This window comes from Centrocercus urophasianus, unplaced genomic scaffold, assembly GCF_019232065.1.
Source record: "Centrocercus urophasianus isolate 14NV4802_14NV808 unplaced genomic scaffold, USGS_Curo_1.0 seq_49, whole genome shotgun sequence".
NCBI classification, from domain to species: Eukaryota; Metazoa; Chordata; class Aves; order Galliformes; family Phasianidae; genus Centrocercus; species Centrocercus urophasianus.
In genome coordinates, this window is record NW_024885077.1 from 246616 (window position 1) to 266267 (window position 19652).

At 44.5% G+C, this 19652-nt stretch overlaps 1 protein-coding gene across 1 annotated transcript in view; it reads right to left on the bottom strand.

Moving 5' to 3' along the window:
- PHAF1 (phagosome assembly factor 1) overlaps window positions 1-19652 on the bottom strand; it is a 31895-nt gene that overhangs the window by 11665 nt on the left and 578 nt on the right. The window contains exons 3-8 of the mRNA XM_042834726.1: window positions 16328-16410; window positions 13380-13463; window positions 9587-9630; window positions 9229-9308; window positions 4697-4791; window positions 1205-1302 (exon numbers count right to left, since the gene is read on the bottom strand). Of these exons, the coding sequence (XP_042690660.1) occupies window positions 1205-1302; window positions 4697-4791; window positions 9229-9308; window positions 9587-9630; window positions 13380-13463; window positions 16328-16410 (484 nt within the window). The remainder of the gene's footprint in view (window positions 1-1204; window positions 1303-4696; window positions 4792-9228; window positions 9309-9586; window positions 9631-13379; window positions 13464-16327; window positions 16411-19652) is intronic.

Sequence of the window (19652 nt, forward strand, 5' to 3'; positions counted from 1 at the left end):
CACCTGGGAATGTATTGCATAGTCCAGAATGTGAAAGCAGCTCGTGCAGACAAAACGTGTGTGATCACATTGCTTTCCTGGGACAGGCCTCATTTTAATTCAGTTTCAACATTTGAGAAAACTATCCCAAATACCAACAAGATACCTTCAATCAAACAGCTGCTTTATTTGTGCTTCAGTTCAATGGCGCTTTCTCCTCTAAGTCAATGCAGGTGCTGAGCTGGCAGACGTGTGCAGCATGTGCTCTCCCTGCAGCCCAGCACGGCGCGGATGGGCACAGACAACATTTCTCTAAAGTGCACTTATTTCTAATTAGGAGACAGTGTCTGTGTAAACAAGGTTGCCTTTCTCCTTAGCAGTAATCTATTGATGCGTTAACCTTCTTCTGCCATTAAATTGCAATTATTTCTACAAAACTACCACTAGGTTTGTTTGGTTGTTTATACACTACAAGGAAGAATTTACAAAAGCTCTTCCAATTTTAACTTGAGTAACAAGGAACAGTGTTTTTAGCAAGAGCAAAACATCAGATGCTGTACAGTAAATTACTGCTTAGAAGAAGGCAGAACACAATGCCACAGAAAACACTCACACTGCTCAAACACAGCTATTCCATCAGTTACCTCCTTGGAGCAGTAAACTCAGCCAGGGAATTGAAAATATATAGACTGAGCGATAGATTACACATGGCTTAAGTTCCAAAATAATTTATTTTTATATTGCAAGAGAGTATAAGACTCTTAGGAGGGTCCTGCCATGATGTACATAGCACCAAACTGACTGACTACCAACCACAAGGAGTTGGATTTGACTAGGAAAAAGTCATGAGAACGCAAAAAATACAGAGTATAAGAAGTGCGTAAGAATAATTTGGCTGCATCTCTTCCTAGATTCACCACCTTTCCTCCTTCATCTCATGAATTAATCTTCACTTTAACTGAACTAGCCTACAACAGGCAGGCCAAGCTGATTTCACAGTAATTAGAATCAAACCAGCACTTGATAACAATGTTGGAGGACAATGCCTATGGTAACTGGAAAGAGATTTATATCTAAAGGCATTCTGCACACTGCTTAGTCCCTAAAAGACTGAAATAAAAAACTAAGTATAGATAACCACATTTAGCATTTGCAAAACTGTAGGTAAACGAGGAGGAAGTAGTGCACAGTAAATAATCAAAACCCCACAACCAGCCACACGTACTTGGTATCCTGCAGGCTGTTTCCATTGTAGATGTACATGCGTTTCACAGTCGCACCGTGTGGAATTTGCAGAGAAGCCAGACCATGCGCAAAGTTAGGCTGGGGAGACAGAGAGCCATCCTTGTTAGCCTGACACACTAGAAATTCTTCAGGTCAAATGTTACATTAGAAATACAGGACATCTTACCAACACAGGTGAGTTTCTAGCCAAACACAAGGGGGGGTAAAATAAATAAATAAATAACACATCCAATCTTATACATGGTGTGAGCTTACGTTACACTGCTCTGGGATTCCCAAGCTGGGATGAAATGTTCACTGCACTGATCCACCAAAAGATGGCACTAGTTGGTCAGTGAGCCATGCACGCAATGAGAATTCAAGTTTTCTTGGTTTTCCCACCAACTAGAAATATAAAATTTGAACGGATAGCCTATTTCTCAGAACTTAAATACAACTTATTTAAAGGTAGAAATTATTTTTTCTCTTCTACTGTGTTAATTTCATCCCTTTAACATCAATGCTGGTTTGCAAAATGCCCTTATCTGGTGAACACTCATTCACTGCATAAATTTTCTGCTCTACTTATCACTACATTCTCACACTTTCAGACCTTTGATATTAGAACTGACCTTCTTAAGAGCTCAGCCGTTTAATTTATAGATGCACTTTCAACCCATACACAAAAAGCTACTTTCCTAGGATATTCTATTTGGCTTATGTTAGCTTTCAGCTTTTCTCCTTTGGATAAGGATCAGGGGGAAGACCAGCAAGGCTAACATCCTGGTCACAGACCACCCAAACAGGATGAAGAGGCAGATTCTACAAGCAGCTGTCAGAAGTCACACAGTTGCTCACCCTTGTTCCTGAGGAGGATTTTAACTCACCAGATGACTGCTGGAAATATAGTACAGCAGAGAGAAAACAGTCTAGGAAGTTCCTAGAGTGTGTGGAAGGTAACCTCCTGACACAGCTGGTAAGAACCTACCAGGGGAGGTGCCCCCCTGCACCCACTATTCACAAACAGAGAAGGACTGGTGGGAGATGTGGTGGTTGGAAGCCACTTTGGGCATAGTGACCATGAAACGAATCTCTACTCTTGGTTAAGTCAGGAGAGGGGTCAGCAAAAATGCTGAAGACAGGGAAGGGGAAGAATAAACCTCCACAGTTCAAGAGAAAATAGAGACCTGCTGCTCCATGAGGGGCCAGACGGGATCCACCCGAGGGTGCTGAGGGAGCTGGCACAACTGATTGCCAGGCAGCTTTCCAACATTTATCAGCAGTCCTGACAGATCAGCCAAGGAGGTTCCAGGCAACTGGAGACTTCCTAATGCAACAGCCATCTACAAGAAGGGTTGCAAGGAGAATTCAGGCAACTACATGCCTGCCAGCCTGACCTCAGTATCAGGGAAGGTCATGGAGCAGATCATCTTGAGTGCAATCACCTATGACGTGTGGGACAGCAGGGGATCACGCGGGGTCACCAAAGGCAGGTCCTGCCTGAGCAACCTCATCTCCTTCTACAACCAGGTGACCTGCCTGGTGGATGAGGAAAGACTGTGGATGTAGACTATCTGGACCTTAGTAAAACCTTGGAGTCCATCTCCCACAGAGTTCTCCTGCAGAAGATGGCAGCCTATGACATGGACAGGTGTACTCCCCAATTGTTAAAAAACTGCCTGGATGGCCAGGCCCAGAGAGCGGTGGTGAATGGAGTTCAATCCAGCTGGTAGCCAGTCTCAAGTAGTGTTCCTCCATGGTCAGGATTAGGACAGTCCTTTGATGACGCAAAGGGGACTGACTGCACCCTCAAAAAGTTTGCAGCTGGAAGCACAGATCTGCTAGAAGATAGGAAGGCTTTTCAGAGGGATCTGGATAGGCTGGATCAATGGGCTGAGGCCAACTGGATGAGGTTCAACAAGATTGAGTCCCGGGTCCTGCACTTTGGTCACAACAATCCCATGCAGTGCTATGCGCTTGAGACAGAGTGTCTGGAAAGCTGCATGGCAGAAGAGGATCTAGGGGTGTTAGCTGACAGCCAGCTGAACGTAAGCCAGCAGGGACCAAGAAGACCAGTGGCATCCTTGCTTCTATATTGAGAAATAGTGCAGCCAGCAGGATAGGAAAGTAATCATGCCCATGTACTCAGCCTTGGTGAAGCCACATTCCGGATACTGTGTTCAGTTTCGGGTCACCCACAGCAGGAAAGACAGCAAGGCCCTGGAATGTGTCCAGAGAAGTGCAAAGGAACTGTGAAGGGTCTGGAGAACAAATCTTATGGAGAACAGCTGATGGAACTGAGGTTGTTCAGGCTGGAACAGACAAGGCTTGAGGTAGACCTCATCACTGTGCAACTCCCTGAAAGGAGGCTGTAGGGAGGCAGGGGTCGGCCTCTTCTCCCAGGTAACTACTGATAAGACAAAAGGTTGCAGCCTCAAGTTGTACTATGGAAAGATCAGGTTTGATATTAGGAACAACAGTGCTGAAAGAGAGGTGAGGTGCTGGCAGGGCTGCCAACGGGCAGGAGATGTCACCATGCAGATAGGGCAGTGAGGGACATGGTTAGCAGGCACGGTGAGGTGGGCTTACAGTTGACCAGATCATCTTAGAGGCCTTTCTAACCTTAATGATTCAAGTATTTCTGAACTCAGCTGACCTTTGTTACTGCTAACTGGTAACCTCACCAACCAGCTCCATGCTTCCTCATATGTTGAAATACAACTCCTTAAGAGCTAAGCTGTGATACGGAAAAAATGCCCCCATGTTGGTGGATTGCTCACACTTTGATTTGATGCATTTCTGTTTTAATACTGGTTCCATACTGCACGCATTCTTTTTACTGAGGATCACAGGCAATAAACTGAAAGCTGCCCCAACATCATACAAAATAGTTATGTTTGTTTTCATTAGCACAGGTGGTAGTCACAGAAGACATGATCTTATTTCCAAAGATTTCAGAGAACACATTAATACATTAAATCATTCAATAATTCATCCAAACATTTAGCCAACTGTGCCAACAGGCATCACAAATAAAGCTCATTCACTTGGCTTTCTAAAAGCACTCACACTGAAGGACACTTAAGACAAAAAACATTTTATGAACCCTGTCCTAGTTTTGTTGCATAATCACTATGATGAGATTCAAAAATATCTGATAAAAAAAAAAAAGTGCTCCACATTAGATTGCTTAACATTTATGTATTTGCACAGAGGGAGCTCATATTTTTAGCAGATTCTTTTCAACAACAGAATTATTAGTCCTGGTGCACGATACAAGCTAAAGCTCTAAGCGTGTGCCTTCTGCTTTTCAGCAGGGGGAGAATGTTTAACTCCAAAATGAATACACAGCACAAATCAGAGCACAACTGAGGAGTTAAATTTCTTCCAAATTACTAGTTTCTTTTACTTGCAGGCTTGACGCTGTAGGTGATATTTTGCAAGTAGCATAGAGGCAAAAAGACTATCCATTAACCAAGAATGATTTGCTGACCTCGTACTTTGGAGTTTCAGTCCAGGAGTCTAGCTGAAAAGAAAACGACAGTCCTCTGAAATTGAGGTGAAAGAGTTGTTCAGCTGAATTATACACTAGAAGAGAAAAAGAAAGGAAAAAAACAGTTACAAAAACTGACAAAATTCCCTAGCAGCTCAGATCAAAAGCACTTTCATAGCAGGTCAATTAATTCATTAGGTCTGAGGAGGTTGGGAGGAACACAGTCACTGGGCACTTACTGGTTTGCTGCTCATTTGTTGCCGTTGAAAGACAGCACTAAGAGAAACCTTAAATTTATTAAAATAAGAGTTGCCTATGTAAGCCTGTAGGTACTAATATATCCCTAATGATGCAATTATACAATGCAGCAATCACTTAGCATAATTAAAATAGTTTCAGCAGCTACTATTACCACTAAACAACTCTGTTTGCTGTTGTGCGACACTTGTACAGCCCTAACCACGAGGTGTTTCAAGCACAAGAGCCCAGAAGGTTAGTCAGTTTGGTATTTCACACCACTGGGAAGCAAGGTCCTAGGAGAGGGGGGGGTTGAAAGCTCACAGGTCCCTCCCTGTCTTCACCAAGGGGAGCTCCATCTCACAAGCTGCAGCAATACAAGGAAAGGCTTCAGACACACAAGTCCTGATCCATTTGTAACAATAATTAAAAATAGCACCATCAGAAACATTCACTGATAGGACAGCTTTTAAGAAGGATAATAAATCAGGGCATGCACAGACTTCCAGTTGTCATCATGTCATAAATGTCCTGATTTATTGCAATAAATTGCTCAACATCATCTACAAACAGCAGTAAAAGTCACCCCACTGTTTACTCTGATGAGACATTGTTTTGTGAGACTGTGGAAAGCTCAAAAACAATGCCAGGAGACCTGGAGCTCGAGAACAGCTCTGGAACTGATGCTGCTGGGTTCAACCTGCCCCTGGTAGCCGCTGGTAGAACACAGTGTTCTTCTGACACACGGAAGCTGGCTCATTTGCAGAAGGGTTTGAAAACAGCAGAGGCAAAACAACAAAAACACCACAATGAAGAAACTCCGCAGCAAGAGAAGCTTTCTTCAACCTATGCAGTTGAAATTGGTTCAGTGTTCTGGGGTTTTTTTCCTCCTTACGGTTTCACATTTAAGAAAACATAGCAGCTTATCATTTAGAGAGGAAAGGCATTTAATTGTGGCTTTGTTTTTGTTTGTTTGTTTTTAAAACAAAGTGCCTTTTAGATGTTCAGCTTCAGAGACATGTCACAAGATAGCTGTACGATGCCAGACTGCCCAGGATAGAAAAATAATGGTTAGGCAATAAGCACTAAGCTTTCAGAAGTCATCGTTTGTCTTTGCTGCAGAATGTGCTGGTTAAGAGCATTTTCCCTGACTGTCACTCACAGCAAAACGTGTGGGGAGAGGGAAATGTTTTGATCTGCAGGAAAATTACACAAGTCTCTCTCATGTGATAAATTATGATGCATCTTTTCCAAAGCCCACAGCCAGCTGGAGAAGTGTTTTTCCCCTAGTCATGCCAAGTGTGATATCTGATTATACACATCGCATCGATTCCCATCCTCTGCAATGTTTATTGATGTTGAGGTTTAAAGGGCAAGGAACTTATTTATCCCCAAGATCTCTCCCGCATGTCCCTCAAGATCCTATGCCACAAATACCTATGTGGTATATGGTTTTTAATTGTTAGGGGTTTTTGTTTGTTTGCTTTTCTTTTCAAACTCACTACCCAGGTATCCTGCAGATTAACTTTGCTAGAAAAAGCTGAACTTGCAAAAGGACTGCTTCTTTGCTGCTGCATTCTGGGACAGGGAATGGGAGGGAGTCTGCCTTCCAGGAAAGCAGCAAAGTGTGGGCAGCTGGGAAGAGTTCCCGTAGAGAAGGATGGGACAAAGCCACAGCTACCAGCAGAGCAGAGCCAGTCCTGAGCAAAACAGAGGTAGATCAGAAGTCCCACTGGTCTCCAAACGAGACTTTTCCAGCACCCCAGGAGAGTCAGAGGACAACCTGAGAGCTACACAGCTGGAAAACAGGGGTCTCCCCCCTCCAGTAACACCACTGCAGCTCTTTTCTCTCCAAGTGCCATTCAATCCCACAGCTCTTACCCACACTGAACAGCGCTCGGGCAAGCAGCCACATCCACGAGGATGCAGCACAGGATGTGACTGCAGTAGAACCACTGGCAGGAGCAAGCACTCCCCAGCAGGAGCTCAGGTCAGGAGACCGTGGAAGGAAGATGGAAAGCGGTACAAAGCCTTGGCTTTCATGAAGCTGTTGACCTTCAAAGCACTCATATTTCAATCAGCTCCATGGCAAAGATACGACAACATTTCAAACTAACGTGGGCTGAAATGGAACGAAGCTGGTTACAATTTTTCTGATGACTTTTCCTTTTTCAAAACCACTGACGGGGCAAAACCAGAACTGCTCATTGAAGGTTTCAAGAAAAAAAAAAAAAAACAAAAAACATTGCTAACCTTTTGAAATACGCTTTGAAACTATCACTGTGGCCTGTGCAGAAAAGCCCTGCTGCAGCCACGTTGGTTTAAGGGAAATTCAACGCTCTGTTATGAAATTCTAGTGGATGTAATGAGACAAACAGAATGCTCTTCATCTTCAGGAGTTTGCACTGGGGTTTTACGGAAAGTAACAGCACAGAGCAGGAGATGGCTGTGTCATGCTGTTGTTCACAGAGACTGGCTGCTGGTCCTTCTGTCACACTGCAGTGGGGGAAAGTTTCTTTTCCCTCCTTTCTCTCCCCACAGCAACTTCAATTTTTGGGGGCCATGAAAACACTATCATCATCCCTCCCACATGCTGAAAAGCTACTGTGTTGTGTGCTTGTTTTTGCCTTTCCTGTTTAAGGAAACAGAGGAAAAAAAAATAAAAGACCAAAACTTTGCATTGCATGTTACACTTCAAGCATTCTTTATGACCAGACTGCTTACTAGAGAGCACTTACTCTAAGTAGGCTGTTAGTGGAAGTTACTGGATTTCCAAAATTAAAACTGAACAAGCATTTGCACACTAGTGAAGCAGTGACTGAGGCCAACAGCTTAAATAGATTTGCATATCTACATGTCTCCAGGTGAAAACTACCATCAGATGAAGCAAGCAAATTTTAATTGAATGTGCCAGGTGCACGAGGATCTGGCAAGCATGAAAGCACATGATTCCAAACTACATATTTAAGTGCTCACGTGCAATTTTGATACAGTAATAAAACACGCTGGTCCTATCATAAACAATGCTTACAGCTGAGATAATTATTTCTAAGTTTCATAACACCACAATTTTACAATAATTTTTTAAATATTTGCAAATAGTCTTTGTCACAGAACAAATCAAAAGCTACAAATTGTCAAGGGCATGCAGCCATTTTTACCTTTCCTAAACTCTATGAAGTTCTTGTACACACTATTTCCATAACAGCTAACTGTAGACCTCAGTGTGCCTAAGAGGAAATGCTAAGATCACGACTGAAGTGGAATTTAAAAAGGCTTACTCTGCTCCTTGGAGTATTACGGCCTGAAATCTTCTGAACTTCATTTATCTCCATCTGATATTCAACCACCACAGCAGGCTTTTATGCAATGATATTACTTTAGCCACATGACCCTCCACAGTTAATAAACTCTGCTCTGTGATGTGCAAGAAACCAACTGCAGAGAATAGGCACAAAGACTGGATGTGCAACCACCAGCAACCACAAGAAGCTCCAGCCTTTCTGGGATCACCCTGACTACTGCAAATGAACCCAGTAAGCTACAAATAGAGGAAGATATCTCAACCACGTGCAGTTCGACTTCTTTCCCATTATGCCAGTTTGGGGCTCCATTTATTGAAGGTTCCTGAGCAGTTTAGCTACAAATATCCCCTTCTTCTGTTTCACCACTTACTTATTCTCATCATCTAACAAACCCCCAAGGCGAACTCAATTTTCACATGTAAGCAGGGGACTTAAAAAAATAACACTTCTGCTATAGAGATGTTAAAAGGCCAAGTAGCTCTGTAAAAGCCAGTGGGGGTTCAAGTCAGGTTACAGAAACCTGCCCCAGTTCTGGTTGTGCTGCCCCCAAGGCTTAATATCTCCTTCACATAAAGGAGGCGCAGGGAGATGCAAACTAAGCCTCTCAGAGCACAGAGCTTGAGCAAACTGTCCTGGCTGCCTCTGCATGGAGATCAGCTCAAATGTCTGTACGTTCATGGTATACTTAATCCCTAAGGACACTTAAGAGCATACCATGAGGAAGAACGTGTAAAAACAAGAGTATCAACAACAAAGCTCTGAATTCTCTGGTACTGGCAGTTCAAGAGAGATCGTTAATGATATCTGAGAGCAGCATTCTGTGCCAATGACTCCAGCTATAAAAACATGGCCACTCTGGAACACAACTTCAAATCATTTGAGAACAGAAGTCTCCACACATTTCTCCAGGCAGACATACAGGAAAGGCTTTATAGAAAAAGGTCACTCAATCTAGGTGTACTTCTCATTCCCAGAAATATTTTGGCTTACCTCCTGGATGCGTTGCTCCAAACGACTGATCAATTTGTTCTATGGTTGGAGCAATTGCCTGAGAGTTAAAATGGACACCACTGAAAAACAAAACAAAACGAGTCTGCCCTAAGAGCACTGAACGGATGAGTATAAACGTTTACTAAAGGCAACAACACACTTAAATTGGAGAAGTCTCAAGACTGAAGGAAATGAATAACCTTGCTCAAACACAATATTTGGTTATCTACATTTATTTATTAACAGCTACTGTTTTCTTAACGAGAATGGCTGAAAAGTGAATTCAGAACAAAAAAAGGAGAGGAACCAGTCATTGGAATCAAGAAAAGATTGTGGAGGTCTTAAGTCACTTACTTACCAATATTTTAACTTCACCTTAGTCAAGTCATAAACTTCAATCACCTGAAACATAGGAAACAAACATTACCACATTTGTACATCATAACAGGCAAATTCTTATCAGAAGGCAGGGAAGGCAAAGGCAGCTTGTAGTGCTTGGCCCTCTCCCTATCAGTTCTGCTAGGATCAATCTCAGACTGACGAACTCCAAGAACTCATTCAGCAATTGCACATCCAAAACAGTACTGAAGAACAGCCATGGACTCAGCATGGTACCCCTGGATCCTGTACAGACCCGTACTGATGTGCAGATGGCAGCCTTTCCGCTAGCATGCCAACATCTTGATTTCTGCACAGACTACTCTTAAGCAAGACCAAAAGTAATCCAGTCAGGGAATACTCAAATGAAAACCAAGCAGCAGGCCATCCTTTGGGTCACTCTTACTACCTTGAAGAATGCTTCTACAGGGCAGCAATTCCTAGTGCTGACTGCATCGCTTCCACTTCCCATTTTTTTTTTTTTTTTTAAAGGAAATGATGAACACAGAAAAACTAAACAGTAACGTTGCATTTCCATCTCTCCAAGCACTGCAGAAAATGTGAACAGTAGTCCACAAGGAACCAAAGCCACAGTTCTTAGTTCTAATGTATTTCACACTTCATCGAATGCTCCAGGGGAATCCCCAGAGTCATTATTAGGCATGTCAATACTACGTATGGCTCTTTTGTTCCAAACACATTATTGCAAACTGGCATTCAAGACTGATTTTGTGTGATTTTTAAGTGACTGTTACTAGATTTCTGGGGCTACACTGGGCTTTAGGAGGATTCTAGATAAGCAAGTAATCATTGTCAAACAAAGTCTTCTTCTACCCTATATTCGTGTTCCTCTGTCTGCAGACAAAGGAAAATAGGCAGAGCCCACCCTATTTGCTGTCAAGAAAATGTGCTCTTCATGCTTTGGAAGGATGCACTGTTCAGCCAGAGCACAAAGCAGAACTCCTTGCCTCTGTGTGTGGCTGTAAAGCCCAAAAATATCGCCAGCGAAGAAGGAAGTCCTGGTTTGGGGAAATGCCTGGCAAATAACCCTAAATAGAGCTACTTGAAACGCCCAAACCACTATATATTAAAAAATGAAAGAAAAATCAACATTCAGTGGTATGCTGTTGACTCATAAAAAGCTGGAAGAGCTCTCTGAAGCATTTCTAGTTTGCTTGGAAAGCCCACATGTTTCAAGACATACGCAACAAACGTAGCACAAAGCACGTAACTTTAAAATTATGGCAAAGCTCCCCTAAAGCAGCACAGATTTCTCAACAGACAGACACACTCCTGCAGTTCTGCTGAACAGGAGACAGAACAGAGAGCAACAGAGGAGAACAGCCAATGAAGGGCAGCACGATGCAGCACGAGGTGCCCATGCCATGGAGAAACGCGCTGCCAGCAGGAACCAGTTTGCCACCAGCCCTCTTCCCACAATTTGGGTGGAAGATCGATCCACGTCAACATTGCTTTTTGCTTACTACAAAGAAAGAAACAAGCACAACTCAGCAAAACTTAAATCTAGTCCAAAGACCTCGTCAAAATCATGAAAGACATAGACTGAAGAAACAGTGCAGCAGGCCCCAGCACCAGAAAACAATTCATTTTTGAAGCCACAGAACATTAGCTTGACTCATCCTACATATAGGGGAGCAAACAACTGAGAAGACCAACAATTGGCTGCCTACCCCACCAGAAGGCAGTTAGTGGCCTAGCGAAGTAAAATCTGCTGTTTAGTCACATGGGCTGCTTTGATGGATCATACTGACTACAGATCACAGGTGTGTCCAGGTGTCTTCTAACAGCACTAACAGAAGAGCACTGTAAAACTAACTTCTCCCTACCCGAGCTGGACAGGAGTCAGTGCAGTAAAATTCACAGTAGAGCAATGCTTTCAGAATCTGACCCAACCTCCTTAAATCAGCTACAAGCTCACATAACATCTGCATTGCTTTTGCTCCTGAAAGTGAACAGAGGGATTGCACAGACATCCTGGTGCTCCCTGAACAGAGGGAGGGAATGTTTTAGGAGTACTGCTACCATGAGCTACTTTGGCTCTGTCAAACTTTTCTTTCAACTTCTTTCTCACAGTCAAATCCAACAGCAAGACTGCATTTAAAAAAAAAAAAAAAAAAAAAAGCAGCAAAGCCCAACAAACAGAAACAAATCACAGAAAATGAAGAATGAAGAAAAAAATCCCAATTCTTCCAGTTTTGCTGCTGCTGAGCAACAATGAAAACAGCGTCACACCTCAAAAAACAGGTATTACTTATTCTAAACCCACACTTTCTTACAAGTGCTGCTGCTCACTTCTAAGCAACCCCACAGAATTTCTTCTGCAAAGCTTCTGGAGCAGTTTTACAAGTAGTTTTCATAGCACTGTATGCTTTTACACAGCTTTTCTCTCTGGAGCTAACAAACAGAAGATACACCACTTTGATCACTGAATGGCTACATACCAGAAGAGGTTGGTCGGTGTGTTTTGTCTTTAAACAAAACTCTAAATGTCATAGGGAGAAAAACCAGGCAAAAATCCCTGCGTGTTTCTTACAGCACTGAGTGTTGAAGTGACACCAAAGCAAGACCTTCAAAAATTGCTTGGAGATGCAAAGACAGAGCAAATGCTACCTGCAGTAATTCAACAAGAGGACAGTGGCATTCAAATGACTGGAGAGGAGTAAGACATCCGCTTGGCATGATTCAGTTTTGAATTCCACCTCCTCAGAAAACAATTTTTTGCCAAGATCTCCTACAGGTGTAGCTGATATTGATAAAGTTCTATCTGACAAAGAATACGTGAGATGTTATCTCAAAAACTGTAAATGCAAGTAAACAACTTGAATAACTCGAAGTTCCAAATCTTAACAAAAAACAAAGTCGCGTTGTTGTAGGAATGAGTTTACAAAACAGAAACTTTTGCAAGGCAGTTACAAACTGAAATCTCCCCCCAAAAATGCCTGTGTTTCAGGCTACCACTGCCTCCAATAACCACAGAGTTGAGCTAGACATAACAATTTTACAGCAGAAGCATCTGAACAGCTTCAGCTGCTGCTTCAGCACGTTCTTCAAATGATTTGGAGAGAGATGTTTTGCTGCTGCTTGTATCAAGTAAAGACAAGGCAGTTGCAGCTCCTGCCATTGGGAGTATGGATGTGAGCACCATGTTCCAAAGTTACCTCAAGGGTAAGCACAGATTTTCTGGCACAGCATTTAACCCACACATCTGCTTTCAACTGCTACACATCCAACAAGTGGGCAGCTGGAGCAGGGCACTCGCACACCATTAGCCCCATCAACCCCTGGGTGCTGAGCAGAGAACCGTGCTCAGATGGCTGTGTGCCAAAGCCTGAATCTGTGATCATCCCAAATACCAAGAAAGTTAGATAGAAAGATTTTAAATGCTGCAATTATGAGAGCTTTTTAAAATGCTATAGTGATTCAGCTGTGTCTCTGCAGTCCCACAGTGATCCACTTCACATCACTTTTACAACAGACTTTTGGAGATCATAAATGCCATGGGAGGTTAGCAACCACCTGCTCTTTATTTTGTGTCTTAACTACATACAGCATCCTAGAGAGGCAGAACAGCACTCAGTCACCTGAAAGAGCAGATGCAAAAAAGAAATGCAGTTCGTTATCACAAGGCAGCACTAAATATGGTACATTAAATGCATAGAAGGATCACACACTTATTTACACTACTTTAACTGGCAGTATTATCCTAGGGTTTAGTTTTGCACCTTTTCTTTGCAGGAGGGGTGTTTTATTACCTTAAGTCTCTGATTGAAAGCATCAAACAGCAGTTTGATTCCATCCTGAGTCAGGTTAAGGATGAGGTCGTGGCTAAGAGGTGACTGCAAAACAAGAAAAGCTGTTAGGCCTATAATTTCAAGGCTTCTCCATTCAGATATATAATCCTTGTACAAACGGGTTACCTTGGAAAAAAACAAAACTGCCTCAGAAAACAACTCTTTGTTCAGTGAATACGTATAAAGCAAACACATTTAGCCAAAGCTTCCAATGCCGTCAGCTGTCTTACAGCTAAAATTAGGGTCTCTGAATCTTGCAAGAACTCCCAGAAGGGCATCTGTCCATTAATAATTTGAGAGGGAAAACAAGCATCCTCAGAAACAAACACATCAAGCTTAGTATCACACACAGGCATCACACAGGGGCAGTCTGCCACAACCCTGGCACACGGAAATAACACATCTTGCACCACAGCAACGACATCACTCGACAGAAGGACAGCGAGAGGGTTCTCCACTTCAGAAAGCCAGGAGTGTCACAGTCTTCCTCAGGCCTGAAAAAGGAAGGCTTCAGACTCTTCTGCTGTGAATTTTGGTTTCCTTAGTTACTGTGAATCATAACAACTCAAAGTCTAATTTGCAGTCTGCTGGAGTCAATAGGAGACATTCCACTGGCTTCCCTGTATCTGGACAGGCTCCACACCACCTCAGCCCGCCGCAAAGCTCTGGAAGCAGCTCTCCTGCACTGGTACAACCCATGCACATACAGCCTGCTGGTCCTAGTTCAGCTATTTGGTAGCCTACCACTTGAAGCACACTCGCTTTGAAAAATTCTACCCTCCATTTCTGTCTGCTCAGAGGAGGAAAGAGGCTACATGACAGGCTGGTGGCAATACTCGTGCCCTACAGCTGCTCCTGTTGGTTATCTAGCAGAGGGCTGACACGGATTGGGACACCTGGGGCACATTCTAGCTTCTGTATGAGCAGCCACATCACACAGCCTTTTCTTAAGCAGTCTTAAAACTGCTACTCTTTGTTCTACTGGAGGAAGTCTGTGTTTTGACTGTCAGAACTCTAGTTTTCATCCCAAGTTTTCTCACCTCCTTGCTGCCATGCCAGCATCATAGCCTGAATACTTCTCTGCAACTCCCACCCCTTCCCAATCCGCATTCTCAAGGTCACATTGCTAGGTCCAAACGAGCCTGAGGGCTTCCAAGGCCCTGTGCTGCTGATTTCCCATTCCCCTTGCCTGCTCCCCTCATGCTATCTGAAGGCCTAACAGCACCCTGCACAGCAGTAATACTTCACTCACATTTGCTGGCAAAGCTCTCGTGATACAGTCTAGAATTGAAGCAGCACTGCCTTAAAGTCACAGATCTGAGAAAAAAGGTCTAATTCTGATTCTAGGAGGGTTTTTTTTTTTTTTTTCCCCTTAAGTCCCTTACAAAACAAATTTAGAAAGCCTACAGATGCAGAAAAAAAAAAAAAAACACCAAAAACAAACAAACGAACAAAAAACCAAAAACACAACAGGATGCACTATCTCTAAAACACAACAGCATGGCAGCTCTGAAATGGGACATGATCTGCATCTCCCTGGTATCTAAGCAGGCTATTCCAAAAGTAACGAGAGCATTATAAGGCATCCCATTTATGTCAGATTAAAAGGAGAGACGTGGGCAGATTTAATTGCACTTAATTGTCATATTAATTTTAGGAAGGAAATGCTTGCTGCCAGAGTTCTAGAATCAGAAATGAGGTGGAACAACTTGAAATAAGTACATGCCCCATAAGAGGCGCATGTCCTTCATGCCTTCTAGCACAGGACTGCTCACCCTGTGACTCTACAAAACCAAGAGGAACAGCAGCCTCACTGCTTATCTAAACAAGCCTAGAAATAATTCTGAAACATACTGCAATAAGATAACTAAAACACCTCCAAATGCATCAAGTATACAGAGCTACAATTTCAATAACTGAACATTCAGTCATCGTGAAAGCCAGGAATCCACATGATCTGAAACAAAAGGAGTAACTCATCTAATTACATGAAGTGCATATCCAGCAGGAAACCACCAGAGCTGAGCTTGTTCCTCAGCCATTCAGTTCTCACTGTAAATGCATGAGACCTCAGTCTGTACTTCTAAAATAAAATTAAACATGGCAGACTTTGCTTTTTTCCTGATGCAAAGATCTACAGCACATGCATATCATCTTCTGACTGCAGTGCATTTCACATAACGTGCTTGGGGCCTCCTCTGCCCCACATCCTTCCCCCTTCCTTCAAAGTAAAGTTGGTGTATAATACGTTTGCTTTATTCAGCACAATGGTTTCCGCTTTAGTCCTCTTTTGGACAAAGTATATTAGGAACTAACAAATCTTCAATTACAAATAACAATTAACACGTTAACAGATTTAAATTACTGCCTCTCCCGCAGATTGATCTACAGATCCAGAAAAGCATGGAAGCGTTTCCTCATCACTACCCAACCAAACACCAATACAAGGAGTACTCAGCTCCAGGCTGCCTGGGGGGTGGGGAGTCCCCAACCCTGGGGTGTCCCAGAGCTGTGTGGATGCAGCACTGAGGAACATGGGCAGTGGGCATGGTGGGCTGGGCTGGGGTTGGACCCGGGGGTGTGAGGGGTCTTCCCCAACCATAATGGTTCTAAGATTTGAATAATACTATAACGCTTGACAACAACAATGAAAAGACAGGCTAGAATTATCCCGCAAATTACAGAACATTTCCTTCCTCATAGGGAAAACAACAAAAGCACCTCACCACCACATCCACAAAACCGGTGTCTGTTAAACCACTGCTGCGTGCTGAGGACCATCACACCCAATGCAAAACTGTTCAATTCTGAGTAATACACGTGCTAGCATGACACAGTACCAGTGCAGGCCATGGCACCCAAACTGCGCGACACAAGGTGAGAGATGTGAGCAGACCAGCCGTACTCACCTGCTCGCTGTAGAGAACCTGGACGTTCTTGACGATGCGGCAGTGCTTCTGGAGAATCGCTACAGCCTGAGCCAAAGGCATTCCTGCAAAAACAACAGCGGCATTTCTCCAGTTCGCAGGCTGGCTCACCCCACGTTTGGCAGAAAGGTTACGGATGAGGCAGAGTATCACATCATTGGCAAACAGTGCATTACGACACACAGGCACGCAATGGACCGAGGAGCCCCTACCTGACTCACGCTATCAGCACAAACCCGTGCTCTAGAACAGAACGGCCATTGTTTACCCACCAGCTTGCAGCATATAAGAAAAGTTGGGCTGGCCACCAGTCAGCGATACGACAGCCCGGAGCAAATACCTGCCAGTGTCAGTCAGCATTCTCATACACACTCCACAAGTTCCTGGGTGCATTTTATGGTGTACCTTTCAGTCAGGCCCGATAAGCGACCAAGCAGTTGTACAAGACAGATAAAAATACAACATATTCGCAGCGGCTCTGCCGCTACAGCTGTCGGAAGGCACTTTATCTTCTCAGCTTACAGTTTCTTCAGCACACAGCAGCTTCCAACAGCAAGGGATGGCAGATTTGATGAGGGAAAGCAAGTGAAGATAAAGATACTCCAGCTGCGGCTCCGGGGCCTTTCCAAGTGGCGTGCGATCGTGCTCCTGGGGTTGGCATTTATAAGATAGAGCACAAGCTCATAATTTCAAGGTTTTATTCCTCAGTAATTGGCGCAAGTCAATTATGGTTTAGTTATCTGACATTCTGTTTACATTCCTCACTCTTTCCTCCTCTACTTCTTGTTCTTAAGCTTTAAGCAAATTGCCTCCATTAGAAAACTTCAGCAGAGGATCTACAGCTCCCTTCAGCTAACAGCTTGGGCACTGGAGCTCTCAGACAGCAGCTACGCCCTTCATAGTGCACACACAGAGCTCCAGAGTACCTTCCAGGTATTATCTACAGAAAAAAGGAAACACTCAACTATAAACCACACCATCAGCACCCATTCTGCTTTAGATCTCCTAACACTGCAGGAATCTTAGCAGCACAGTGCTGATCTATGCGCCTGTCACTGCCGTGCAGCGCAGCCCTCCATGGAGCTGTGGCAAAGTTTGATACATTAGACCTACAGTGATGCCATCTGTAAATACTGTATACAAATGTTTCTGGCAAAACTGTTTCCAAAAGCTTGTGCTAATAAGAAAAACAAAGCAGGTGGTTGTGCCTAGAAGTCCTACACCAGAAAACACTACAAATTCCAAGAGACAGTACTCTTTTTGAGTATCTATCAGCAACAGTAACAAAACAACACCAGCAGAGGCACACAGTTAAGCAGAACCGCTTCCTATTCGCCAGGAAACAACAGCCACCGTGCAGCCTGAGCAGCTGAACTCTGCAGCCTGCTTGGAGAAGACAGTTAAGTGGTAAATAGTGTTACCAAAATGGAACAGCCTCCTGCTGTTGTTAATGAATCTAAGACCAAAGATGCTGCTGTGAAAGCTATGCATCCCTTAATCCAGCAGAAGCTGCGCTTCCAATTCAGCAAAGGTGATTTCAAAGCATGAGACTTATTTCCAAAGTCGGTGCTTCCCAGGTACTTGCAAAGCACACGCTCACAGCAAGTGCCAGCAGGGCTCCCTCAGAAATCCACGTGGTGGAACACAAACCCAAGCTGGGTTTGTAGCCCAACATAACTGCTGCAACTGTGGGTCATGCAAACAGCTCACATGACAGCATTACTCAGAGCTCTCTCACACTGCAAGCAAACAGACGTGGGCTGACTTCATTCTGTTTTGCTGAGAATCAAGCAGACTTTGCCATGCAACTGTGCATTAAAGCTACGAACAGGAAGCTAAATTCTCCAGGAGCAGCACTCAGAACCCAAACATAGAAAGGACTGCATGCTCCTTCTCCTCCACTAACAGAACCAAGGGAAGAGAACTACTAGGCTAGCTCTCTTCTTCCTTGTGGCACTGACACCCTGATCCTCAGTGGAAGCACTGATGGGAGCTCCAGCCCTGTGTCTTTCTGAAGAGGTAAGGAGAAGACAAATCGCAATGCGCCAAAGGGAAATGAAACATCGCCAAAAAAGAAAGTATAAAAGGCAGCAGAAACATAAGTGTACCTTAGAAATTACACATCTAACACTAATAACACAGCTATAGGCACTGCAAAATAAGGATTTAATTGTTCTCTTTCAAACAGCAGGAATGTAGCCTGAGAGGTGCGGCGACCAGGCACCCAGCCGAGCACCAGACTCAGCCTTGGTGAAGTTTTTCAAGCTCTGGTCATGCAGTGAGTCAACAGTGAAGCCAGAAACAAAATCCAAGAACTCATGTGAGAAGTGCTCCCGGCATTTCCCCCCAGCCATCTCCAGAGCAGGCACAATGCTGGGAGCCAGGCAGCAGGTCAGGAGTGCTGCCACAAGCGTGGCTGAGAACAGATTTACATGGGTGCTGAATGGAACGGCAGGGCAGCACGGATCCCACTTCCAGCAGCACTTCCACTTGCATGGCCATAGTCTCCACCAGCAGGGACGCAGCACACAGCACCGTGAACACAGGGCAAAACGTCTGGGTGCCGAGTCAGCCTCCTGCTCCGTACCACCAGGTCATGCTAATTATACATTAGACTCATCACGTGGTGGCTATATTTACTCCAAGAATTACAGCCGAGCTTCCTCCCTCTCACATCTATGCGTGTGTACACACAGACATAAACACAGTATGTAGTTTTAGCTATGAGATTGTATTAACGGGCTTCTTTGGTGGGCTCTTGGGAAAACAAGAGTCACGTCTCCATCCTCCCCTCTCTCTTTTTTCACTTTTCTTTAAGTAAGGAAATAGGGGGGTTGCCAGTGCAGCGCACACCCCAGCAGTGCTCATTAACACCATTTCAGATCGCACCAGGTGTTAGGCAACACCTGACCCACAGGGCAGCACTGCCCAGGGCAGAGGGTTGGAACCGGGTGGGCTTTGAGGTCCTTTCCAACCCAACCACGCTGCGGTCCCACGAATCCACACCCCCAAGGGATCACCGACCTCCAGGCACAGCGCGAGGGCACGGGGGCGGCAAGGAGACCACCGGGATTTCCGAGCGGGACACCGCGCCGATCGGCCTCCAAAGCCCTCTAAGGCTCCCTCGAGCCACCAGGCTGCACCCAACCCCGACCTCGCCGCAGCCTCGGCGCCCGCTGCTTCCCACGAGCAGCCCCAGCTCCGGCCAGGAGCACGGGGCACACACACAACGCGCAGGGAGGGTGGGGGGAGTAGGGGGGTGTCAAGCTGGAAAACGGGAAGAGGAGGCGGCCCAGCGGGCGGGGGG